The 25,854-nt window shown below is 36.2% G+C and overlaps 4 protein-coding genes across 6 annotated transcripts; 1 reads left to right on the top strand and 3 right to left on the bottom strand.

Annotated features, from left to right (window-relative positions):
• Positions 1–19: 19 nt before the first annotated feature.
• On the bottom strand, positions 20–6,641 carry LOC108815983 (formin-like protein 20). 2 transcript variants are annotated; one of them, XM_018588535.2, is made up of 17 exons: positions 6,255–6,641; positions 5,276–5,973; positions 4,895–5,116; positions 3,114–4,801; positions 2,883–3,003; positions 2,681–2,752; positions 2,487–2,585; positions 2,312–2,353; positions 2,116–2,196; positions 1,993–2,043; positions 1,823–1,904; positions 1,556–1,650; positions 1,381–1,452; positions 1,185–1,301; positions 938–1,006; positions 751–817; positions 20–615 (listed from the first exon to the last, which is right to left on the bottom strand). In XM_018588535.2, exons 1-17 carry the CDS (start codon positions 6,325–6,327, stop codon positions 479–481), a joined length of 3,786 nt encoding a protein of 1,261 aa, XP_018444037.1. In that variant the 5' UTR covers positions 6,328–6,641; the 3' UTR covers positions 20–478. The 2 variants fall into 2 exon arrangements, with proteins under 2 accessions (XP_018444037.1, XP_018444036.1); XM_018588534.2 differs by having other exon boundaries at positions 20–643; positions 6,255–6,640.
• Positions 6,642–7,471: 830 nt separating this feature from the next.
• On the top strand, positions 7,472–15,205 carry LOC108815982 (formin-like protein 20). The gene is made up of 29 exons (XM_018588533.2): positions 7,472–8,111; positions 8,193–8,872; positions 9,239–9,460; positions 9,543–10,051; positions 10,152–10,409; positions 10,520–10,634; positions 10,711–10,782; positions 10,880–10,978; positions 11,093–11,134; positions 11,235–11,315; positions 11,405–11,455; positions 11,541–11,729; positions 11,831–11,902; positions 11,983–12,099; positions 12,213–12,281; positions 12,370–12,436; positions 12,544–12,686; positions 12,779–12,850; positions 12,934–13,032; positions 13,149–13,190; positions 13,283–13,363; positions 13,492–13,542; positions 13,633–13,714; positions 13,887–13,981; positions 14,085–14,156; positions 14,245–14,361; positions 14,570–14,638; positions 14,726–14,792; positions 14,901–15,205. Exons 1-29 carry the CDS (start codon positions 8,039–8,041, stop codon positions 15,050–15,052), a joined length of 3,858 nt encoding a protein of 1,285 aa, XP_018444035.1. The 5' UTR covers positions 7,472–8,038; the 3' UTR covers positions 15,053–15,205.
• A 73-nt stretch (positions 15,206–15,278) lies between these two features.
• LOC108815202 (flavin-containing monooxygenase FMO GS-OX-like 9) lies at positions 15,279–19,097 on the bottom strand. The gene is made up of 7 exons (XM_018587850.2): positions 18,418–19,097; positions 18,209–18,279; positions 17,976–18,134; positions 17,795–17,877; positions 16,027–16,162; positions 15,761–15,934; positions 15,279–15,669 (listed from the first exon to the last, which is right to left on the bottom strand). The coding sequence occupies exons 1-7, from the start codon at positions 18,995–18,997 to the stop codon at positions 15,487–15,489; spliced, it is 1,386 nt and encodes a 461-aa protein (XP_018443352.1). The 5' UTR covers positions 18,998–19,097; the 3' UTR covers positions 15,279–15,486.
• A 2,944-nt stretch (positions 19,098–22,041) lies between these two features.
• LOC108818418 (uncharacterized) lies at positions 22,042–24,407 on the bottom strand. Of its 2 annotated transcripts, none has more exons than XM_018591384.2 (3): positions 24,321–24,407; positions 24,127–24,176; positions 22,042–23,823 (listed from the first exon to the last, which is right to left on the bottom strand). In XM_018591384.2, exon 3 carries the CDS (start codon positions 23,803–23,805, stop codon positions 22,183–22,185), a length of 1,623 nt encoding a protein of 540 aa, XP_018446886.1. In that variant the 5' UTR covers positions 23,806–23,823; positions 24,127–24,176; positions 24,321–24,407; the 3' UTR covers positions 22,042–22,182. The 2 variants fall into 2 exon arrangements, with proteins under 2 accessions (XP_018446886.1, XP_056847079.1); XM_056991099.1 differs by lacking the exon at positions 24,321–24,407 and having other exon boundaries at positions 22,042–23,118; positions 23,185–23,823; positions 24,127–24,298.
• Positions 24,408–25,854: the final 1,447 nt, after the last annotated feature.

Genomic DNA, 25,854 nt, shown 5'->3' with positions numbered 1-25,854 from the left:
ATTTGAGCAAATTAATCTGTTGCAGAAACTGAACTACCATCTGTGGAAAACCATGAAAAATTCGGACATTTTGTTTTCATTCGTTTACATACCGAAAAGAACATTGATATTGTGGTAAAGTACACAGTTACACACTAAGTAGACTCTACATTTGTTCTCTTTCCCTCTACCTATACAACACTTGGATTCAAAAAAAGAATCCTAATGCACAAGTGAGATAGAACTAATCAATCTGGAGTTTAGTCATGTAACGTGAGTGGAGGAAATACCTGCCTCTTTATCTTCCAATGGTTCCTCGATAGCCCGCCCAGGAGAATCTCGCCCCACTAGAATCTGATACCACACAAACCGCTCTCTGCCACTTCGCAGAGAGGTTACTTGAACCGCATTGCATCGCCTCCACTGGCATACAAAACCAAATTGGTTCGCTTTGAGAAATTAAGGCGCAGTTTGCAAAATAAGATCTATGTTTTTTGTGTCAGCTATCATCAACTGCCTTTTTTTTTGTTCGAGAGACTAACTCCTTTCGCCTTTTCCATTTCCGCTTCCTTAGCAGCTTTCTTCTTCTCCAATTCCACTTGCTTGATATTCTCTTCGTGTGCTTTCTTGAACAACCTTATAAAATTCAAGAGTGTTGCAGTAACTTTGCAACAATCAATCACCAAACATTGTTATTAGCTATATAATAACAATGAACCACTTTCTAATGCACTGCACAAAAGAGGTTGAGGTTAATATTCGGCGCCAAACCTTGTTCAAATGTACAGTTTTTGGGATTCTCCCCAAAATAGCACGAAAGTAAATCAGCATTCTTTCCCTGTCCATTATAAAAACAACATTTCAGGGTAGGTCAGACATATTGTTGAATGTAAGAGCTTCTGATCTGGTACACTCTTTACAGTTTGCAATTAATCAATCATTATTTTCTGCAAATTACCACGTCAGAGTAAAGACTCTTTACATCTTCCACTTCAGCCTCAGCAAAAGAAATGAAGTCCTTCAATGTCTGTTACCAAAAAAAGGCATAAAACTAGGTTTTAGGATCTGTAATTAGTTAACTTGAAAAGAAAAAAAACAGCTGAATAATAATGGTTTAGCTTATGTGCCACAGTCATGGAAACAAAACTCAAATTCATGATTTGCTCAAAATTTTGTAAAATAAAGAAATAAAAAAGAAAACATACTCTACGGAAAACTTCAGAAACAGGAACATCACTTTCGGATGCAATGAGCTCCTGCTTCAGTATTTCCAACCCTTTGATTATAGCTTGCATTTCCTCAGCTAGCGACTTCAGTTGTATCTGAATAAGAGGGACAGTAAAATGATGAGCCAATTACAACTAAGGTGTAGAGGACATATAAAGCACAAAACGCAAAAACCTTTGAAGCTGTTTCAAGACTTTCGAGATCCTTATGGAAGTCAAGTAGATCTGACGCCTTAGTAGCAATGACCTGGAGAAAGAAAGAAAGAAAGAGGAGGGTTTCAAGATTATGTATCCCTTATAAAAACATAATCTAGAGGCTGTTTTTTTTTTTTTGCGATTGTACTTTTTACCTTGCAGAGATAATGCATGAGAGTCGTATTGCTGTTAACAGAACGTGTATCGTTTAATTTTAATAAACTGTCCAACTTGAATGCTACCGCAGCGCCTGCAGAAAGCAGAGCAAGGCTCTTATATAAACCACAAAGGATTTGCGTTCAGACAAATCAAGTATATGATGCAATGAAACAAAGGCTCCACTCTTGAATCAAAGCTCACATTGAACAGAGAAAATGTTTTGAGCAGAAAGATGTTGAATATGAGTAAACATTTAAACTTACCCCTTGCGGTTCCCTGGTTCAATATGTTCCCCAGGTAAAGAATCCTTTGTATAATTTCTTTTAGCTTTTGTGAAGTACGGATCTGAATAACAACCAATGAGGAGAAAACGTCTAAGAAAGAGGAATGCATATGGACAACAGAAAAATCATAATTCTTGCAACCATCTAACCTCATCACAGGCAGAAATTACCGCATTTAAACTTTTCTTGAATTCTGAAATCTGTACAGTAATCATAATTAACAAAAAAAAAGACTAATAGTATAGAGTTACATAGACACCGATGAACCGGACCTGAGTGCTGAATTGAATCTTGAAGGAAAATACTCTCAGCTTTGATTCTACTCGTGGCACCTTCATTAGCTCTAGGAAGTACTGTGGTAACATAATGGAAGCGAGGCCAAAACACCATTAGCTAAAGCAAATTGTAAAAACTATTTTATAGTAAAAAAATAAAGGAAATATGGGGAATCTCATGATCTAAACAGACCTGCTCACACTTTCCCAAGATTGTCTTGTCACCCGTGTAGTTCTGCAGTTAAACAGTCAATTACAACCAACATTAAGGACTCGTGTCAGTAACAAGTGAATAATGATAACCAAGACGAATGATATATTTCACAAAAAGACATAAAGAGACAAGTAAATAAAAGAAAAGAAGTAACCTTAAGAAGTTCCATCTCTTCCTTGGTTGGACAAAACTTTACAAGATTCTCTATCTGATCAATATCTAATACAGTATCATCCATTGCCAGAACTGCAGCCTGTATGATGCAAAGAAAATTGTGAGCAACTATAAGAGAGATTAAGCAGTAATAAATTGTACTCAACTAAAGTAGGTTTGGACTCTGGAGCTTACCATCATATCAGGCAGTGGCATCTTTACTTTCGTAAGCATAATTTCCGTGTTATTGGCTCTCCTAAGGTCAATCTGGTGACCATAACATAAACATTAAATCAATCAAAAATGACGTAATTATATCTTAAGTAATTAGATTCCAGGCAAATCACAGAATGTTTTCTGTCACTTGATTATAAGTACAACCGAATCTTAACATTACCAATTGAACTTTTTCAGGTTTTGGCTCTATTGGTTTTCTTCGACCTCCAGATTTATCAGCTGGTTTTGGCACTGTAGCAGAGAAAAGCGTCTCTATTTCTGATACATCAAATTCTTGTGCACTAGCAAAAAAAAAGAAGATGATTAAATGCAAACCAATACCATTAAGTCAAAAATTTGTAAGAGAGGATATAAGAGATAAGAGAATGCAAAGATAAAGTTAGTTCAATACATTTTTCCTACTCCACGTCTCTCGAACTCGTACCACAAGCTTCCCTGCAAGGCCCTTGCTAATTTAACCCAATATAAGGGCTTTAGAGAAGACTTTTTTTGAGTTGACGACCCCAAACCTGGACGTAGAAGACTACGCCCTCTTCCAGCACCCTTAAGATCATGAGGTCCACCACCCAGAGGTCTTGGTCCAGGAGGGGGAGGAGGTCCACCACCTAGAGGTCTTGGCCCAGGAGGCGGAGGAGGGGCTCCTCCACGCATCGGGGGAGGTGGTGGTGGTGGTGCTCCTCCAGGTAGAGGAGGTGGTGGAGGTGGTGGTCCTCCACGTATAGGAGGTGGAGGCGGAGGTCCACCAGACCTAAATGGAGGTGGTGGTGGAGGCGGAGGTCCACCAGACCTAAATGGTGGTGGTGGTGGTGGTGGAGGTTCACTAGATCCAAATGGAGGTGGTGGTGGTGGAGGTGAAGTTTTAGTAAAAGGAGGTGGTGGTGGTGGACGAGGGGCTCCGTTACTTAGTGGACGTGGAAGAACCGATCTTATATGACCAAAAGGAGGAGGAGGTGGAGGAGTTGGAGGTCCGAAACTTGGAAGAGGTGGAGATCCATAAATCGGAGTAGGTGGTGGAGGTGGAGGGATTGAATGTGCTTTCCTAAGAGGAGGAGGTGGTGGTGGAGGTGGAGGGACTGAATGTGCTTTACTAAAAGGAGGAGGAGGTGGTGGTGGAGGAGGAGGAGGTGGTGGTGTTGGAGAACTGTAAGATGTAGAGCATGTCTCATGAGTTTCAAAAGTCAAAGTATCCACAGACTTCCACGGTGGTGGAGGTGGTGGTGGAGGAGGTTGAGAAGTAGAACATGTATTAGGAGTTGCCAAAACTGAAGCATACACAGACTTCCAAGATGGAGATGAAGGCAGTGGAGGCAACACGGTTCCGATATTTGGTTTCTCAAATTCAAAAGGAGGAGGAGGTGATGATGTTGGCAACATGATTCCACTGTTTAGTTCCTCAGATTCAAAAGGAGGAGGTGGTGGAGGTGACATGGTCTCACTGTTAGGACCCTTCTTTTCTTGTTGCTTAGACTTTGGTTTGAGTGAATCTTCAGCCAGTTCTTCATTTGCTCCGACATGTGTTTTTTCTGATACGGTGTTGTCGATATTGGTATTTGTTTCCTGAGTTGTAGGCTCTAAGTCATTTGGAGAATCATTGCCTTCTCCATCACTTTTGCGTTGAGTCTCGGCTGTTCTAGAATCATTTTCCTTTGCTTCTTCCATGGTCCTTCTCTTTCGCTGCTCATCACCGTCGTCTATTACTATATCCTTCACTGAGTCAATATTGAGATCTGCTCTCCCATCTGACCTATAGTACTGTATATCATCAACAGTGATATCTTTCACTGGAGCTTCCCCATGCAGATCATGTTTATGATTTGAACCATCAGATGCACAATCAAGAACCGCACTAGGTTCAACATCCCCCATCCACACCTCTTTACCCTTGGAATCATCTGAAGCATTATCAACAACCACAAAACTATCTGAATCAATCCTATGGTCAGGGACATCAATCACCTCGCTAAAAACCTCCTCCACCTCATAAAATTTTTCAGGTGAAGTGATATCTTCCTTCTCATCATCTGATATTCGAGCTCTTGCTGTAACAGGGACCATGGCGTCAGCGTCAGAGAAGAGTACCTGTTACATATATACGAGAGAATGCATTCAAACTTGACATCCTCATAAACTGGATGATCATCCAGAGAAAATTTCACAACGGTCTTTACTTACCTCTGCCTTAAATTCCTTTGGGAACTGGTCCTTCGCATCCCAACGTATATCCATCTCATCGAGTTGGACCGTTAAAACATTACCACGTACAAATGCTGTGTGGAACATGATTCGAAAGAGCATCTCCTCACCAACCAAATCATCATGCAAGTGTAAACATTCCAGAACAACATCCCCTTGAACAAGGCACTCAATATCTAATTTCACCAGGATACACTCTTCCTGCAGATAGACATCAAAATAATGAACATTACTTTTCAGAGAAGCGTTTAGCTCTGGCATTACACCACCGTCTCAAGTATATATTAGCTAAACAATGCCTTGTGCATAGTGTAATAAATTGATGATCATATCATAATTATATATGGTTTGAAGAAGTACCTGTTGGTAGAGGCGAGTGTGTGTATTTGTCTTTGGTGTTGAAAAGAGAACTACGGAACTCCTGTTGGCTATAGTGTCCTGACCATAAACCCGTAAAACTGGTCTGCAACCTTTGCCGCCATCAAAATGTGGGAGATCTCTGAGAATCAAGCAATCCAAAAGAAGAGGCGTGTCCGAAGGAGGCCAATCAACCCCTGAGTCTCTTCTAGAAACGTACTGAAGATATCTGAGTTGAGAAGGCTGCGGGTTTAGAGGAGATAGTATCCGAAGCAGCTCCTTGGGAGCCTGTCTGTGCACCATCTCGAGAGTCTTCAGCTCCCCCTGATACTGCTTTCTGTATAACAGAAGACCTGCTAACATAAACGCAAGAATAGGCCAACCACCTGGTTCGCAATGCATCAACAGAAAATTCTGTTGGCCTTCCAGCGACAACCAGCTCTCGCTCGATCTCAAAAAGTGATGGATCATCTCGAGAGGTAGAAGAGGGCAACTCTCGTACTGCCGTGGATACTCCATAACCGTCATGTCGTGCTGAGACAAGATATCTGATAGTTGACTAGGCTGTTCTCCTTCTCTGAAGTTGAAGACCATGAAAGATGCGTTTGGGAAATGTTTGTGTAGCTGAGCCACGATGCCACCCAAGTAGAGTTTGTACTCATCCTGTCCCATGACATGGCTAGAGAAACAGCAGTCAAAAACTGCAAGGAAGAAGAAGAAGAAGAACATTAGACAAACAACTCTGAAACCGCTTTATATAAGTTGTCAAGCTCAAATAGGAAAGCTTTATCAAAAGAGTCATCATCATCATCAGCCTAAACCTCTAAAATTCAAAGATTTTACAAAGCCTAAGAGATAAAAGCTGAGCTCAAATAGCATCATCCACTGCAATCAAAGTGTCAAAACCCCACTCTCCACCATCCAGAGAAGTTCGTAGCAAAACTGATCCTAGAAACAGAGAAAAAAAAACAGGGGATGTTACCATAAACACGCTCAGAGATCTCGAGAAGGTGATCGGGTGGCTTTTTGTAGAATAAGCGACGGAACATCGCCATCTGATCCTCCGATGGATTTAGTCAAGCAAACAGCTACGTAAACCCCAATTCAGGTCGCAAACACTAATTTCACCTTATTCCAGAAATATTTGCTATATTAATCTTATTTGTACAATATTGAAACTCCTCTGAAGGAAACCAAGAATCTTTGGAAGCTAATCAAATACTTAGTTGTTAAGAAAATTAACAAGAGGGAAGAAGTGACAGTTAGATGATGAAGAATTTCAGGTGAAATTAAAAAAGGAGAATTAGATGGATGGAGGAGAAAGAGGATGAATCAGGCTAGAAATCTTCCAGCAGTTTTTCTTGATCAAATATTTATTTTATTATTTTTATTCTTAATTATTAAATGTAGAGTTAATTAGGTGTATCAAAAAATTAAAGTATTTGAGAATTAACTTACCGAACCTATTAAACGGAGTGGACTTTTAGATAAAAAGAGCGAGACTCGGTTCGGAGTCCTCTCCTGACTACCCGACACGACACGACCAGACCATTCTCTTTCTTACTCTAGGTGTTTCTGTCTCATCCTACGTGGAAAATGTAAGAAAAATAAATGGATTTTTTTAAAAAATCTCAACCACGTTTTTCTTGATCTTTAGTTAAATGAGAAAAAACGTAGTTCTCTCACCAAAAACAAAAATTAAACAAAGAAGTTCAATATGTGATCTCCATCTATCTAAACACGTTACTGACTTAAAAAGAAGTCATTAAAAATTAAATTCGTAAAGATAATATAATCATTCGGAATATGAACAAACAATTATATAAACATTTCGTAATATGAACAAGGAATTATATATAAGCATTTCCGTGTATGAACAAGCAACTATATAAACACTTCGCATTTATATCAAGAATTAGATCATGATCTGCACAGGATGGGTATATATTTTTGTTTAAAATCTTTTCTGAAATTTTTTTTATATATTTATATTTTTGTGTAATCCTATTTGATTTAATATTAATTTAGTTTGATATAATAATCTCTTAAATAAATGAAATACATTATTGAACCAAACATTTATTAATTGGATATAATTATATTTTAATAGAATAAATCGATACGTGAGGTTTTAACTTTTTAGCTTTTGAGGGTGCCAAAAAAAGAGATTTTTTTTAAGGGATCTCATCTTTAATCTATCAAGAGATAAAAGATCAAAATATTATGCTTGCAGAAGAAGTAACGCTGTGCTCTTCGCATAAAGAGGAAGCAATGCATATCTTTCTTTTCTTTTCTTTTTTTTTGCTAAAATTTGATGCTGCAATGCATATATCTTGCCTTAATATCTTACGAAGTGTACGACAATTATAAAGCGGAATCACAAGACACAAATGAATTATGTTTGTTTTTGAAGAAAACAAGTGATTAAATGATTTGTGATTCCGCGTTTTAGGTGATTGAAATCTTCAAGAAACATGGTTGGATTATTGACAGACGGAATCGAATGTTTTCTTTGTTTATTAATTTATTTGATTTGGTAAACGATATTTGTTTGTCAATTTGTGATAAAAGAAACGGTCGAATGCCGAACGAAAGAGTCATGGAGTAAAGTCAACTTTTGTATCATCATTTTGCTGAGGGTTCGTTGTTATAAATCGAAGAAGGTGGTTCTTGGGGTTTAGTAAACTATAGTCAGAGCCTAAATCAAATAAAATCTCTGCTCCTTGTTGCTTTCTTGTGAAGTAAATCTTCTTTTTTTTATTTTCCATGTCACTCTTCCGAGAATATTTCTACAAAAATGCTCCAGATCGGCTCGTTGAGATATCCGAACGTGTCTATGGTATTAGGACTCTCTGTTTGTGATCGTATTATTACTCTCTGTTTGAATAGAAATGAAAGTTTGTCTTTCATTTCCTTGCAGCTTTTGACTGTTGTTTCTCCAGCGATGTTATGGGAGAGGATGAATACAAACCGTACTTTGGTGGCATTTTGGCGCAGCTACGTGATCATTACCCGGATGCCTCTTTCATGGTTTGTAACTTCAGAGCAGGAGACCAACGGAGTCAAATATCAACAGTGCTGTCTCAATACGACATGACTGTTATTGACTATCCTAATCAACATGAAAGTGTTCCGCTTTTACCTCTCCAAGTGATCGATAATTTCCTAAGATCGAGCGAAAGCTGGTTAGGTCAACAGAACGTTGTGTTGATGCATTGCGAAAGAGGTAGTTTGCATCTTCTTGATTTTATGTTATCAGCACTATTATTGTACAACAGAAGGTATCATGGCGATCACCTGGAGTTGGCATATAACCAGGCTTCTAAGAAGCTTCTTGGTCTTTCGTCTGCTCTAAACACAAAGCCTTCTCAATTAAGATATCTTCGGTACATCTCTACAAGAGATTTAGACTCTGACTGGCCTCCTTCAGAGGCTCCTCTTCTTTTGGATTGCTTGATTCTCAGAGGTCTTTCAAATTTTGAATGGAGAAAAGATTGGAGACCAAGTTTAAGGGTTTTTGGTCAGGACCATAAAGCCTCAGCAAACAGGAGTTCCATACTTCTCTTTTCCACACCAAAGACAAATACCCTCTACCAACAAGTACTTTCTCAAACCATTCTACTTTTTGAGAAATGTGGATCTATAGTTATCAAGGCCCGTCTTAAGTATTATATAGACCATGAACTAAAAAACATTTTCTCATACAAAAAAAACCTTAAAAAATATTGGACCCTGATCTGAGCTAGAAAAAATCAAAAATTGTAATGGGACCCTGTGCAAATGCACCCCAGCACATGCATACACTGATTTATATCTCCATGTGAACTTGAGTCATTGGTTTAGCAAGTTCATCTGCAATTCTATTATACCAGTTAAAACATACGCTTCTCTACTAAAAGATAAAAAAAATTGGAACATTACTAAAAGATTAATGTATGATCTTTTTTTTTGTAATATAATCTGCAGGAAGAGTGTACCCTGGTGAAGTTAGATATCCAGTGCCGTGTTCAAGGGGATATTGTTCTGGATTGTATAAACTTGCATGATGATTTGGTGGGTGAGGAGATGATCTTTAGAATCAAGTTCCACACAGCATTTGTACGTGGTAATGTTTTAATGGTCCAACTCGATGAGATGGATGTACTTTGGGAGGCCAGGGACCAGTTCCCAAAGGAATTTAAGGCAGAGGTAAGGCCATTGTGAAACTTTCTTTGATCATCCACTTTATGAGGCTGTCAAGTTTGAATGCATACTTGTATATATGTATAAGGTACTTTTCTCTGACGCTGACGCCATGGTGCCTGTTACCGCAACAGCTCCCTCCATGCGTGAAAAAGCACCACTGCCACCACCACCTCCTATGCGTGGAGGAGCCCTACCACCACCACCACCACCTCCTCCTCCGATGCGTAGAAGAGCCCCACCACCTACATTTGGGTCTGGTGGACTTCCTCCACCACCACCACCACCATTAAGGTCTGGTGGACCTCCACCACCACCACTTCCTCCAGTGCGTGGAGGAGCCCCACAACCACCTCCACTTAGGTCTGGTATACCTTCGCCTCCACCACCACCACCTCCATTTAGGTCTGGTGGGCCTCAGCCTCCACCACCACCACCACTTCCATTTAGGTCCGGTGTACCTCTGCCTCCACCACCACCACCACCACCTCCATTTAGGTCTGGTGGACCTCCGCCTTTTCCTTGGGTTATACCAAGGAGGACCGTTCTTGTAAGCCCATGGGAGGAGATACCACATAGACATGAGGAAGGACAAACGTATTTGGACTAACTCCATCTTTGCATAACTTTATTTATACGCAACAGCAAATTTTGAGTTACTTGAATTGGTTTGCAACTAATGTTATTTTTCTGATAGTGCACCAGAGTTTGATGTATCAAAAATAGAGACCCTTTTCTCTGCTAGAGTGCAAAAAACGGCTGATAAAGCCCCACCGACACCACCACCACCACCTCCCCCAATGCATAAAAGAAGAGGATGTGGTCTTCCACGTCCAGGTTTGAGGTCTTCAACTCAAAAGAAGTCTTCTCTTAAGCCTTTTCATTGGGTTAAGATAACAAGGGCCGCGCGGGGAAGCTTATGGGACGAGTTTCAGAGACATGGGGAAGGACAAACGTATTTGACTAACTACATCTTTTTATTGTATACCTTTATATTTATAATACACAAAAGCAAAATATGAGTTACTGGACTTGGTTTGCAACTAATGATCTTATTTCTGACAGTGCTCCAGAATTTGATATATCAGAAATAGAGACCCTTTTCTCTGCTAGAGTGCAAAAACCGGCTGATAAATCTGGAAACCAACCGGTTTGGGCAAGACCAGAAAAAATTCAACTGGTAATGTTGAATATTTTACACACTTGGTTATTGCCTGACTATTATAACTTTTCTCCATTTTCCACTGATTTTCCAGATTAACCTTAAGAAAGCCCATAACGTTGAAATTATTCTTTGGAGAACAAAGATGCCGCTGCCTGATATGATGGTAAGTTCCAAAACTTACTTTACTTGAGAACCAAGTCACTACTTGTTAATCTTTTATCCTCGGATGATAATATGTTCACACTTTCTGCAACGTCCAGGCTGCAGTTCTGGCTATGGATGAATCTATAGTAGATGTTGATCGAATAGATAATCTTGTAAAGTTTTGCCCAACCAAGGATGAAATGGAACTTCTTAAGGTTGCGTCTTTTCTTTTGAGTGCCATTCTTAAGGTCAACGTGGCTGTCATTATTCACTTGTTGCTGACACGAGTTCTTGTTTTTTTGCTTGTAATTTGACTTGTTTTGTTGTAGTACTACCGTGGTGACAAGGCTACATTGGGAAATTGTGAGCAGGTCTGTTTAAATCATGATATAACCAATCTCACACTTCTAAGTTTACATTTTAGTTAGCTAATTTTTTTTCTTACCTCTCTCATCTATTATGTTACCGCAGTACTTCCTGGAGCTCATGAAAGTGCCAAGAGTAGAATCCAAGCTGAGAGTATTTTCCTTAAAGGTTCATTTTGGCACTCAGGTGCGGTGGTCTTACTTATTCTGTTACTTTCTATCCAAGTAACTGTAGATTTTTGTCCTATTGTAAATGATGATTTGCATGCTCTGCAGATCTCAGAACTCAGAGAACGTTTAGATTTGGTAAACTCTGCGTGTGATCAGGTACAATTAGTAGTTACTTCTAGTTATTTTTTTGGTGCAGTCCTCCTCTTTCTTAGAATTTTTTCTCTTTATGCTTGTTCATCAGATCCGTTCTTCACAAAAGCTAAAAGATATTATGAAAAGGATTCCTTACTTGGGGAACACAAACCAAAAAACTGCGAGGGGTAAGACCATTGATCTGCTTTCTCCAGGCGTTACAGTGGGATTCAAGTTAAATAGTTTACTAAAATTAAGCCATGGACGTGGTGCTAACAGCATGCAACATCTCTGCAAGGTAAATTACAATAGAAATAAGGATCTTGAAAGAAATGATCTGGCTCAGGAACAATAAATTATCCTGAAACTCTCTGGCTCGCTCTTTTTTTATTTCTCTAGGACCTTGCTTCAAAGGCATCAGATCTAATGGAGTTCCATAAGGATCTTGAAAGTCTTGAATCAGCTTCAAAGGTTTGATGTTTGTGCTTTATCAGTTTTCTACTCCTTAGTTGTAATTGTTGGCTCATCATTTGAGTGTCCTGTATATTCAGATACAGTTGACTTCCCTGGCTGAGGATATGCAAGCTATACTCAACGGATTAAACATACTGAACCAGGAGCTCCCTGCATCCGAAAGTGATGGTCCTGCTTCTGAAGTGTTCCGTAAAGTTAGTTGTCTTAGTTCCATGGAAACTGAAATTTTCCACTAGGTTTTGTTAACTTATTCCGGAAGCTAAAACTTAGTTTCCTGTTTCTTTTTCATTTTAACTTCTCATAACAGTTATTGAAGGAACTCATTTCAATTGCTGAGACTGAAGTGGCATCTGTATCGAGTCTTTACTCCGTTGTGGTATGACTAGATTCGAAGGTCATACCTGCCTATTGACAATGTGTCTGATCCTGAGATGGTATGTTATTATCTTTTTAATAATGAACAGGGAGAAAATGTTGATGCACTTGTGAACTACATTGGCGAGGATCCCAAACATTGTCCATTTGAACAAGGTTTGGAGCAGAAACAATAAATGCCATCCTCTTTTGTGCAATACATTGGAAAGTGGTTCATTGTTATTATTTGTCTAATAACAATGTTTGGTGATCGATTTCTGCAGTTACTGCATCCCTCGTAAATTTTATAAGGTTGTTTAAGGAAGCACACAACGAGAATGTCAAGCAATCAGAGTTGGAGAAGAAGGAAGCTGTTAAGAATAAGAAAGTGATGAAAGCAAAAGGAGTCAGTCTCACAAGAAAACTGGTAAACAATAGCTACTCTTCATCTTTATATCTATTTTTATGCTTATTTCACTCTGTTTGATTTAATGTTTACATTGTTTTGCCAACTGCTAGATTGACCGTGAGAGAGCCGATAATGTGGAAATTATGCTTTGGAGAGTGAAGATGCCGCTGCCTGATATGATGGTAAGCTTCAAAACCTACTTTAGTTGAGTACAATTCATTAATTACTGCTTATTAATCTCTATAAATTTCTATGCACCATCTAGGCTGCAGTTCAGGCATTGGATGATACTGTATTAGATATTGATCAGATAGAGAAACTTTTAAGGTTTTGTCCAACCAAGGAAGAGATGGATATTCTTAAGGTTACTTTTCTCTTTATTTTGGATGTCTTTTGTGAAATATATCATTCATTGTTGTCACCATGCATCATTCATTTGTTATTGGCACTAGTCCTTAATCTTGACCGGTTTTACTGCAGAGCTACACTGGTGACAAGACAACCTTGGGAAAGAGTGAGAAGGTCTGTTATGATCCTGAGTTTACTTCTTACCATGAAATATTTTTAACAATTTTCTTAGCTAATGCGTTTTGGAATCTCTTATGCTACTGCAGTTCTTCCTAGAACTAATGAAGGTGCCACGAGTAGAATCTAAGCTGAGAGTATTCTCCTTCATGATTCAGTTTGACACTCAGGTTCGGTGCTATTACTGTTATTTTATGTCAGTCTGATTCTTTGGAGAAAAAAAATGTTTTGGTTTCATCACTGTAGTCCAAGTAACTGTAGAATCTAAGTCCTATTGTCAATGATGATTCTTGTGCAGATAACAGATTTGAAGAAAAGTTTAAAAGTGGTAAAGTCTGCGTGTAAGGAGGTAATATATTTTCAATAACTAACTTATTCTTTGTGCAGTCCATATGCATATCTATTTCTTACACTTTTCTCCTCGTTACTTGTTTATCAGATCCGTTCGTCACAAAAGCTAAGAGAAATTATGAAAAGGATACTTTACCTAGGCAACACATTGAACAAAGGAACTATAAGGGGTAAGTTTTAGGTTATTCTTATTCTATATCTTCTTTCTCAGAACATTTCTTAACATCTTCTGTGTTCAATGTGAGCTTGGTTCCAAGAGTGGGACCTTTGTATCATCGCATCATATACCTGTTTTGTCTGAATCCGTTGTGGTTGAAAAGACCCTTGCTCTGCTTTCTGCAGGCTCTGCAGTGGGATTCAAATTGGACAGTTTATTAATACTAAGCGATACACGTGCTGCTGACAGAAAAATGACTCTCATGCATTACCTTTGCAAGGTAAATTATAATCACAAATCATAGCTTCTAGAAAATGGTCTTGCTCAGGAGGGGGGAGAGGGAAGGATACATTACCTTGAAACCATACTCTTTCTTTCTCCAGGTCCTTGCTTCTAAGGCGTCATATCTACTAGACTTCCATAAGGATCTTGAAAGTCTTGAATCGGCCTTAAAGGTTTGCGTTAGTGCTTTATCTATATTGTCCTCTACACCTTAGTTGTATGTAATTGGCTCATCATTTTGATTGTCTCCCGTGCATTCAGATACAGTTGAGGTCATTGGCTCAAGAAATGCAAGTTATATGCAAAGGGATGGAAATGCTGGACCAGGAGCTCACTGCATCCGAACGTGATGGTCCTGTTTCTGAAGTTTCCCATAAAGTAAATTTGTTTTTTTTTTTAATTTCTTTCTTCTGCATATTTTCATTTTATCGATCATGACTTTGAGATTAGTTATATGCTTGTGCCCACATAATCAAATACCAGATGGATAATGATTTCTCCAGCTAAGATTTTTTTTTAAACTTAATTAACTTCTTCAGGATGCTAAAACCTAGTATTATGTTTGTTTGTTTGTTTTGTACGGAAGAGATTGAAGGACTTCATGCGTATAGCTGAGACTGAATTGAAAGCTGTCTCAAGTCTCTACTCCATTGTGGTAAATTGTCAACCTCACTAGATTCCAAGCTCCCTTTACCTTTTATCCTGACTTTCTATGTTTTTTGTCTTTTTTAATGATGGACAGGGGAGGAATGCTGATGCACTTGTGTACTATTTTGGCGAGGATCCAAGCCGCTATCCATTCGAACAAGGTTTGGCCACGGAAACAATAATCCTCGTGTGTGCAAGTACCTTAGAAAGTAGTAGTTCACTTTTAATTATTATTGCTAATGACAACACCTGGGGCTGTATTGGTGCAGTTACTGGGACTCTTGAGAAGTTTATAAGGTTGTTCAAGAAAGCACACGAAGAAAATGTCGAGCAAGCAGAGTTGGAGAAGATGGAAGCCGCTAAGGAAGCTAGGATAAAGATGTTGAAAGGAGTCTGTTTCACTGAAAATAAAAGCAGTTGATATAATAACATAGCTGACCCATAAACTTATATACAAGTAACTTTGGTGTGGTAACTCGGATGTTTTGTGTCGATTTAAACAGAGTGATGTATATATTTTTCTTTGACTTGTGTGGATTGCAAAAAAAAAATAATGTTAAAATTTGCATCATATAAAAACAACACCAGTCGCATCCATAAAAAAATATTTTATTACTAACACTAATGTAATTTTTTTTTCTCATAAATGATGATTATACTTATACATGTTCGTTGATTTTAGGTAAACTAAGGGAAACAAGTGTGTAATTATTTGTATGGATATATCCATATAAATATCAACCAGAAACATAAACAGAACAGAGTAGTAGATAAAAAGAAAGAAAGAAAGAAAGAGAGGTTCTTTCTTACTAACATAACAAAAGTAAGAAAACACATAACAAGAGAAGAGTACTTTCAACCATTAAAATTTGTAAAATGCGAGCTTTGAAGAGCTTCTTGTAGGAGTTCATGATCATCCCAAAAATCACGATACGTCTCAAGATTTTCTTGTGAGTTGTTCAGAGCAGACAAGCAAAGTTGCTTTCTCCATTCTTCCAAATGCGGAAACCCAACATAATCCCCATACTTGTCGCAATACTATATCGTAACAATTTTCATATTGTATTAGGTCATAAATAAATAAATAAATAAATAACAATAAAATCGGGTTTAGAGGTTTTTTTATTACAGTGAAATCGGCAATGTCGTGAGTGTTGTGTTTAGGAACACCGGCTAGATCTCTAGACCGGTAAAAGTCGGCGACAGATTGCAACATTTGGTCGGGAGAAGGAAGAGATGACTTTCCAGACAACACTTGTGCTATCCACTTTGCTTGTGCTTCAAAGAATGGGAATCCTATTAACTGCCAAAACACGATTATTTTATTTATAGAATTTTAGAAATCAAAGATGAATTTAGTTACTTGAACCAAAAGTAAGTAGATGAGAGAGAGACCTTTCTGGGGATACCGACAAAGGAGAGAGAAGGAGAGAGACAAGGAGGGAAAGTATGTTCGAAGAGTGGACCCACTCTATCATCATCCACTTCTACTGTTCCTTTACTCTCAAGAAATGGAAACTTATACGAGTACCTGTTTTTTGGTCCCCCAAATACAATTATATTAATACGGTAAAAAAAAGATTATTTCTCCATAGTATAGTAGTACTATAACCAAAGAACTAGGGAAGTGAAACTTATTGAGAAGGCCAATGGCGCAAAAGAAAGTTTGTAGCCCATCAGTACGACATTACGAGTCCCACCACAATTGAGTATAATAGTCATAGACACAACATATAGCATTAGGTTCAATAATTTATATCTTATGTATGATCGACATTATTTCAATCGATATGCTTTTCTCGTAGATCTAAGGCATAAGCTACGCAATATCACGCAGATCCTGATGATCAACCATACTTTATTGTTACTTTGTCTCCTTTTTATTTTACTATTTCTCTTACATTGAAGCAATGTGATTTTATGATGTCGATAAAGATCTCGATCATACCCCCACAAAGTCTTACTGTTAAACTGAACTTGTTAACACTCAACAATCAATACTATTAATTCTTCAACATGTCCAATTGATATTAATTGGGTCCAACATATTTTATAACTGTATTTAAATGATTTATCTAAATATCATATAACCACCTTAGATAACCACATTCTAAAAGTTATTAAAATCCACGTTATAACTGTTCCTACAAAAAACAGTTACTTTTTTCTTTCAAATAAAGTTTTGAATTTATCAGACATGTCTGTGATTTGGAAAATAAACGAAGTACCATTTCCATGATACAATTTTTAGAAAATAAACGACGTGATGTACATAGGATATTATATTTCTTATGAAACTCTAAAAGTTAACTAATATTAATATTAATTAATGGTGGATGCGGGTTACTATTAAAATTTAATTTTATGATTGACGGAGTTTAACCAGTTTAAATGAATTTTTAATAGAAATAAATATTCATATAAACTCATTTAGTTTAACGGGTTTTAAATAGGTTATTCGAATAAAAAATATTTATTAAATGTGATTCTACTTAAAGTTAGTGAAGACCATTTTAACCCAACTATATATATATATATATATAACAGAATATGTTAAACAATATTTCTTTAAACATTTTTCAAAAAAATTATTCGGTTTTAGTTGCGGGTTGAGTTTGATATTAGTTTTCGAATATAATAATTTAAGAACTGTTCGAGTATATAGATCATGTCTAATAGAGTATGAGATTTTTATTTTTGGGGCGATTAGGATATAAATATTCTTGACTAAATTATGTTAGGTAACTACTAAGTAAATATAATATGTTACAAACTTTAGGAATAAAGTTTTAAAATGGTTTCTGAAATGCATATGGTATAAGTGTATAATTATGCAACTTGAAATATTGAATATAGTCACCAAAAATATATTAAATTAAATTAATATTAAACACTAATATAATTATAAAACACACACAAATTAAATTAAATCATTTAAAAAAAACATAAAACAAAACATAAATCCGCCCTTTAAAGGGCGGATCAAAATCTAGTTACGGTTAAAAGCACTATCTTAGTAGCCTTAATCATATGTTTGTCTTTATCTAACGGAAACAAAAAGTAGCAAGTTAGACTACTTTAATCTCTGTGAATATTTGTTTTCTAATCATGTTAATCTATATATAAAGATGAGATGTTTTTTGTTTTATCAAATGTATCTTACCCAGTGCAATATAAAATTGTATCAGCGACGACCCAAGTTCCATCCACAAAAATGACTCTCCCATCATCTGCTAAAGATTCAATCTTCAAAACAAATATCAAAGAAATTGAACTTTTAAGTCCAAATTTATACGATAGAATTAAACATAACATTTATAATTTTATACTAAAGTAAAGAGAACCTGTGGGTGAAGAAGAAGGTTTTGGTGTTTGGAAATGACTTTCGAGAGGCCAGAAGATATGTCAAGTGATTTGGCACTTAAATGAACTTCCTTTGCCACTTCTACAAGCTCCATTGATATGTCTTGTCCACTCATTGAGTTCCCAACCACCACCACTACCTACATGACCATCGCCATTTTCATAACCATCATTGTCTTCACCAAATATGAATTCCATAGAGAGATTTAATCACCTCATTACGAAATGGATCAGGCACTCGGTAAACATGGCTATGGACCTGCTTCCTTTTCCAAGAGTCCATTCCTGCATTTATATGACATTTTTACCATAGAAAATCCACTCAAATAATCAACATGATGTCAACTACTATGTTTACTATATATATATTGATAAAATTATTAAATGAAGTATAATGTAACGATCGAAACCATTGATAAATACCTTTTATAGAGGGCAGTCTAGGGTGAGAGTAATGGCCAGTAGCAACAACAACAGCATCAAAGATCTCTTCCACGACCTTACCGCTTAACTTCTCTCTACTCCTCACTATCCATCTCCTCACATCTTCCCTTTTTTCTTCTTCCCCTACAAACTCAACCCTAACATTGAACTTAATCATCTCTCTTATCCCAAAAGCTTCACTAAAGTCCTTTAAATACAACCAAAGCTCCTTATGACCTGGAAACCTCCTCATATCTCTGCCTTTCTTTGCCAGAAACGGAAAATCTGAATAGCCCATTATCTCTCTCGGTGAGGTTAGCCTCAAGGAAGAGTAAATGCTGCTATGGACCTTAAGTGCACCATTAATAGGAACACTACTTCTTCCTAAAGGATCTTCTTCGTCTACGTTTGGTTGATACAACCATTGGCCTCCTACGTCGTCGTTTTGTTCCATTACCACCACTTTGTGTCCTTCTTTTCTTAGCTCCCTCGCTGAGACTAGCCCGGATGGTCCAGCTCCGATCACACAAACCTTCTTTGATCGGGTCCTTGATGCTTCTGATGATGTGACCGAAACCATTCTAGCTATTTTTTCCTTCGCTTTAGAGAGTGTTTGAAGAAAAGGTGGATTTACTATGATTTTTCTTATTTGGTTTTCATTGTGAACTGTAGTCTCTCGCGGGATGGTTGTTTATATAGTTGAAATTATTACTCTTCTTTGGGGTTAAACTAAGACTTTCTCACTACTACTACTCGATACGTCTTTTTCTATTTTGTCTGCTTTTTATTGGTTATATAATTATTTCACATTTACTTATATATATAATGAAGTCTGACCGATCCACCAACGATATGAGTATTTAATTTATTGAACAAGATCCTTTAGAAAGAAGTATTTATTTAGTTTCATTTTTTTGTCCTTTTAAAGCAAAAAAAGAGAGAATTGTAGTAATTAATTGGAAAATCATCATTTTCCTTAGGAAACAGTTTAAAATTCTATATCATTGCTTCAGCATTTGATTTCATTTTTGTATAACTAGCCAAGCTAGCTTGGTAAGATACATTGTTCAACATTTACAAACATACATAATTTTCCAAATGAACTTAATTAAGATATTATCACGAGAATAATTTTATATGTAAATATTTTGGAGTATTATATTAATTCAGTCAAATTTTAATACAAATTTCTCACTAGATTTTTATATAATATTTTTTCCTTCAAAAGTATCCTTAGTTTATATTTTTGTTCCATACATAAACACACATTTACAGTTATATAGGCAGATCTATGATTGTTTAATATATATCTCTACAATCATCAGTGTTTAGCTACACATTACAATATAATGTTTTATTAGAAAGGACTAATATCAAATTTTATAACAAATTATTAAAACAAGAAAAAGTGAGACGAGAAATAAGTAACCCTTTCCTACGAAGTTAAAAGAAGAAAAGGTGAAAACAGTCTTGAGACGCACAATAATGGTTATTGTGTCCCTCCTAATCAAAGTAATCCTTGCTGTTAAAAGTTGTACTTAGGATTTATTTGTTGGAAACATTACCAACCTCTTCTTTTGAGCAACCAAACCATTACCAACCTCTATATATATATATGCATTCTACTATTTTTTTTCTGATCATCTCTATATATATGCATTCTACTAATATATATACATTATATATTAAGATGTGGTCATTTAATTATGTTATATTTAGTAAGTGTATTATATTATTTTTAGGTAAAATATAAATCTTTTTATGAACACTTGTGTTTTGAATTTCGGGTATGCTCTTTTGTCTTGATTTATGTAAGCTTTAAATGAATTTAACATTCAATCTATCGTGTTTAATTTCATAAATTTCTTTGTTTCTTCTGCCTCTAGTCTTCGTTTGATATAACTTGTTTTACTGGTTTGTCCTTCTGATTGGAAATGCTGATAATAATCTTCTTCTATTTTTTTTGTTCAGAGTTGATCATATGGATTATCTTATAAAATATTGTTGAGATAATAACGATTATGCACCTTATTGGTAGCATGCATTCGGATCTTGTCTACTTCCTTAACTTTTAGTATAACTAAAATCTACTGGCTCTGGCTGCACATGTAGTTTTGATAATGAATATATGCATGAGTAGTGCTGATCTCATCGAGTCTAAGGAGAATCTTTGCACATTCATTTCTCCTTTTCGTTTTTGGTTGTTAATACGGATGTATAATACAAAGTGTTTGAATATAAAACCAATCGAACCAGAAAATTAATCTAACTGATAATCTTTACTAAACCCAAAAAACTTGATATTTTAGTTTTCTTGGTCACGAATCATTCAAGTTGCTTTTTCGTTTATAATGATATACACGAATGGTTGAATACGTCACGTATACATACATGCATACATACATACATAATAATATATGTAAATAAATATAAGTATTTATATGTACAACAAAATTATTGAAGTTGGAAGTTGAAGACTGATATGGGCCTCCACCATGTAAGAGTAATTCTTGAAGGGAACAGCAGCAATTATTTCACTGGATCTCATCATTAAACCAGCCTACAACTACATGCATCCCCTTTACGAAAACCAAACTCAGATTTAACAAAAACGAAAAAAATAAAAAATGAAAGAGCAAAATTTATCTCGTGAAAGAGCCAATTATCGGATGCAACAAGTTGGTTTCATTGTGTAATCAAACTTAAAATATGTTTTTTTAAGTTTATCAGGTTGATATATAATAAATGTGACTTAACAACAAAAAATGTGTATTTTGAGAATATAATGATAGTTGATGAAACTGAGGTTCTATCTATTAAGCATGTGAAAACACATGATATCGTTGAAATTTATATACAATTAAAATCCGTTTTCTATGTGAACGATCATCATGTCAGGCGATGCTTATTCATTTTTAAAAGAATGCTGAGGAAACGTGTTCAATCTGCCTGCTATGTGAAATTAAGTTACATTGTTTTTGGACATCTATGTAGATTTTTAGAGTCTATTTACATATCCAAAAATTATAGACTGTACTTCCATTATAAATTTGTCGGGTCTATTCATAAGTCTAACATTTATATGGGTATACACCTATGTTTTAGAACTTGTTTACATATTCGAAGTAAGGGTCTATATGTGGAATATATCTTTTTGGAAACGAAAAAGTAATGTAACTGAAATGTGAGTTTTTTGCTAGTCCTTTTTTTTTCTATGTGCGCGCGCATGTCAACTTATGGGCAGACATGAGGAGACAATAGTCACAATACTGAAGCGCTATGTGTAAGGCCCATTTTGTAGTATGAGGTCCAATCTTGAGAATTTAAAAATCTGGAGAAAAAAGTTTTAGTTTTTTTTTCAATTAACATCTAAAACTTTTCATTTCAAGTGAACTGAGACACTGAGAGTATTCAAAAGAACAAGAAAAACATACCGTTTCAGAATCTTTCAAACTAGTAGAAATGATGATTCTCTTATCAAAAGTTGAAGATAAGGGACCACTTTGCTTCTTTGTCAAGAAACTGCAAAGAAAAAGAAGCTTCCAAGCCAAGCAAGCCTGAGAAGTTGGTCACAGAGAGATGCAAACACCTTTGCATTGACACATCTTCAAAGAAGAAATCAGATACTGTAAAATAAATGATCTCACTGAAAATTTTACATGACAGGATTCATAAAGAAACAAACCATTTTTTCCCACTGTATCTCACACATTCACAAGTTTTATCTCTTCCTTCACCAAATCATAGAGTATAAGCTCAAGAGGACTAGCCTTCAACAACCTGTGAAGATGTGGATTTGCTCTGTACCTTCTTCTTCTTCTGAGATGTTATATCACTATCTTGAAGAGAGATTACAGTTTCAAAAGCACCAACCAATGCTTTAACTTTACTCTTCCTGACTTCTTCAAGCTTACTCACAGTCTCTTCAATCACATTATTGAATAGTGTCTGCAGCTTCTTCTTTGCTTCAACTTTTCTATGCCTCAGAACAACCTTCTCTCTTTTACTTTCGCCGCTGTTATAACTACTCACCTTCCCAACACCTTCTTTCAGGTTCTTCTTCTTCTTGTTGCCATCGCTTCTGAGTTTTGGTTCTTGAACAACTCTCTTCTTCAACTTGATCGAAGTTGGAGTAGAATCTTCTGGTTTCGGTTCAAGAACTTTCCCTTTCCTGAAACTAACCGGCCTCGTTGGAGGACCAGAAGGTGGAGGAGGAGTGACCTTTAAGCCAATCCTCTTTGGTCTGATGATCTTGCTTTCGGTTTTGGAGTTAGTAACAAGAGTTGCAGAACCACTCTCTTTCTTCTCAGACAAACCAGTCTTGGACCTTGAAGTAGTCTGTCTTATTGGCCTAGGATCTGATTTAGTAACTCGTGGTTCTTTAACCGGTGGTGACAAAGACGGTAAAAGTGTAGGAGCTTTCTTACCGCTGCCACTTGAGATCTTCTTAACAGAAGGTTGTTGAATCTCACTCTTAACACTTTTGATGATCTTCTTCTTCATCTTTTTCTCCTCAATACTAGATTCAACAACGTACAACGTCTTCTCCGTTACATCATCACATCTAACCGGCTCACCACTCTCTTTCTTCATTGGACTCTTGACAAGATCCTCTTTAGAACTCTTGTTCTCGCTGATCCTTGTAGCCTTCTTCTCCAACACATCATCACATCTAATGAGCTCATCAGTCTCTGTCTTCTTCTCTTTCTTCTTGAGACTCTTCACAAGATCCTCTTTAGAACTCTTATTCTCGCTGATCCTTGAAACCTTCTTCTCCATTACATCATCACATCTGACTGGTTCATCAGTCTCCGTCTTCTTCTCCTTGATCCTCAGAGTCTTCACAAGATCCTCTTTAGAACTCTTGCTCTCGCTGATCCTTGAAACCTTCTTAACATCAAGATTTGTCTTCTTGGCCATTCTTACACCACCAGCAGGTGAAACACTAGGAGTAATACTACTACTCTTTGTTTCACTTCTCTTAGCAGGTTTTAAACCATCACAAGATTTGACAACCTCACTAGTAGCAGCATCAGCATTCTTTTTCTTAACCAACAACTTCCACGGTTTGACCACCAAGTCTTCCTCGCGCCTCTTCCCGTGTTTACAAAGATCATGAGTCGAGCTCGTTTGGTTCCCACGGTAACGCGTTTGAGCCTGAGCTTTACCTAACGCTCCGGTTGAGTGCCGTCTCGGATTCACATTACCATTAGACACTGCAGCTGGAGGAGGAGGAGTACTAAGAACATCCTCAACCGTTAGAGTTGGCATTGTTTCAAGAACAGAGGTTTCTTGAATGATCTCTGTTAGTTTTGCATCATCATCAAAACAACAATGCTCATCTGGTATCATCATCTCTTTAACTTGAGAAACATTCTCTTCAGCCATTGCAATGTTCTATCAGAACTGCAGAGAAATATAAAATACAAACATTACTGATGAATCCACTGATCATCAAAATCAACCATTGGATAGATCAGTATGTTTCTATCCTAAACTGTTCCAGATCAAATCGAATAAACATATTTTGAGGATGAAAAGTCTACCAAGATTTGAATCTTTTTATGGTTCCATTAGATTGAAGGAAGCTAACTTCTAACAGATATTAAGTCTTAAATATTAAACCAAAAGCATTGGTTTAGGATCTCAGTTTATGCTAACAGAGTCCTAAGTCAACTGTGACAGATACAAGTAGAAAGTTGCTGTTACCTTTAGATCTTCCCAACGATTCAAACTGAAGAACATAAACTAATGAAAACCTGAAAAGAATATAGATTTCGTTGCTATTAGTAGTTTCCCAGAAGAAGAATAGAAGATGAATGAAGAATGATCTGAGAAGTTCAGATGAACAATAAAGAAACGGGAAAGTTAGATTTGATTTTTAAGAATAAAAAAGTACACACAAAATTTGGACGGTCAAGAAAGAGAGGGAAGGAGAGAATCTTTCGACATTTTTTTGTCCCTAATTTTTTTTTTAGTTTTAGGATGTTTAATGCTATTAAGTTTTAATACTTTGTTTAATATAGTCGATGTTTAATGCTATTATGTTTTATTACTTTGTTTAATATAGTCCATATTAATAATGTAATAATATGTACCATTAAGATATTCTTAAATTAATGTGGCCTATGACAGATCGGTGATATGAAACAAGTCTTTTTGTATTTTTGTACAAAAGGATGCTTGCCGCGATGGACCGACTTTGGCTTCTTTTGATTATAGAATGAAAAAGATAAGATCTAGATGCTGACTCCCAAAAAACACAGAGATGCTTTAAATCATTTCTTAATAATTCGTGCCAAACAATACAATATAGTCCAAAAAGAATTAAACTGAAAACATTTTTAAGTGAAAGTTTATGCCAACTTTCTAGTATTAAACATTTGTTGTGAAATAATATCAAAGCTGTTTGGTTTTTGTATACTACTAACCAAATCTAACCGGGATTAAACACACACTAAACTAAAGCTTTAAATAATCAAATAATCAAATAATCAAATGCTCAAGCCATTTCAGCAGTATCAAGTCTTTCACCAACAACAATCATATATCAAGAATATGTTTTCTAAAAACCCTAATTCTGATAAAGGCCGGGCCTGTGTTATATCTGAGGCCCAAAAGTTTCAATTTCTGTTCTAGAAAGGTGACAGACTTGAAAAATTGGTGTGCATCACGAGGGTCACGGATATAAAGTAGCTTACCAAATTTTTCACAAAGACTTTTCTATACTGCGTGGTCCGTAAAGCATAAGTTAGCAGCAGAAACAGGAATACTTAGGATTTAAGAGAAATAGGATAAAGCTAGTTGCATTATAGGTTCATGCAACGAATCAACTACATCACTATGCTAATATGAATTTACACTATTACTAGAAATGAAATAGAATCTACTAAGAAGATTTATGGTCAATAACGGAGTTTATGTCTTTTAATTTAATTTATTTGAGTTAATAAGAAGTATGAATTGGATTGACAAAGATATATTTTTAGAGAGAGAAAAGGAAAGGGAGAGATCATAGATCTGTTTCAGCAAATTGCTTCTGTTTCAAGCAAGACACATGTCAAAACTGACTGTGATGCGTTGCAGATGGACCGACTCGAACCACTTTCCTCTTTCACCATTTGTAAATGTTATTTCTGACACCACTTTATTTATCATTTTTATTTAACTGCACCTGCTCTTATAATGGTGTCATTTGTTTTCAAATCTCTTTATTATATAATCTGCATTGCTTGATGAGACTTTAGATCAAAATCTGGATATTATTGTTTGAAAATATTCTTTTCAGATTTAACATGTTTGCATTATTCGCAAGATATTATTGTTTGTACAGCTTGTGGTGGAAAATCTAAAGTATATTGTAAAGTGACTTTTTTGGATGATTGTTTAATTTATTTGTAGAGTATTTAAATAAATAAATAAATAGTTTGGGTACAA

Source organism: Raphanus sativus, chromosome 7 (genome assembly GCF_000801105.2).
Source record: "Raphanus sativus cultivar WK10039 chromosome 7, ASM80110v3, whole genome shotgun sequence".
NCBI classification, from domain to species: domain Eukaryota; kingdom Viridiplantae; phylum Streptophyta; class Magnoliopsida; order Brassicales; family Brassicaceae; genus Raphanus; species Raphanus sativus.
The sequence above is the reverse complement of the archived record's forward strand: the minus strand, read 5'-3'. Positions and strand labels throughout refer to the sequence as shown.

Coding starts and splice junctions, on each gene's coding strand:
- LOC108815983 (XM_018588534.2), bottom strand. CDS start 6,327: ATGGCGATGTTCCGTCGCTTATTCTACAAAAAGCCACCCGATCACCTT. Junction 2,586..2,680: donor TGCCACTGCCTGATATGATG/GTAAGCTCCAGA, acceptor TGCATCATACAG/GCTGCAGTTCTGGCAATGGA. Junction 1,651..1,822: donor GAACCAGGGAACCGCAAGGG/GTAAGTTTAAAT, acceptor TGCTTTCTGCAG/GCGCTGCGGTAGCATTCAAG.
- LOC108818418 (XM_018591384.2), bottom strand. CDS start 23,805: ATGGCTGAAGAGAATGTTTCTCAAGTTAAAGAGATGATGATACCAGAT.
- LOC108815202 (XM_018587850.2), bottom strand. CDS start 18,997: ATGGTTTCGGTCACATCATCAGAAGCATCAAGGACCCGATCAAAGAAG. Junction 15,935..16,026: donor TTGTCGGTATCCCCAGAAAG/GTCTCTCTCTCA, acceptor GTGTTTTGGCAG/TTAATAGGATTCCCATTCTT. Junction 15,670..15,760: donor ACGACATTGCCGATTTCACT/GTAATAAAAAAA, acceptor GTTACGATATAG/TATTGCGACAAGTATGGGGA.
- LOC108815982 (XM_018588533.2), top strand. CDS start 8,039: ATGTCACTCTTCCGAGAATATTTCTACAAAAATGCTCCAGATCGGCTC. Junction 13,191..13,282: donor CCTTGGGAAAGAGTGAGAAG/GTCTGTTATGAT, acceptor ATGCTACTGCAG/TTCTTCCTAGAACTAATGAA. Junction 14,639..14,725: donor CAAGTCTCTACTCCATTGTG/GTAAATTGTCAA, acceptor AATGATGGACAG/GGGAGGAATGCTGATGCACT.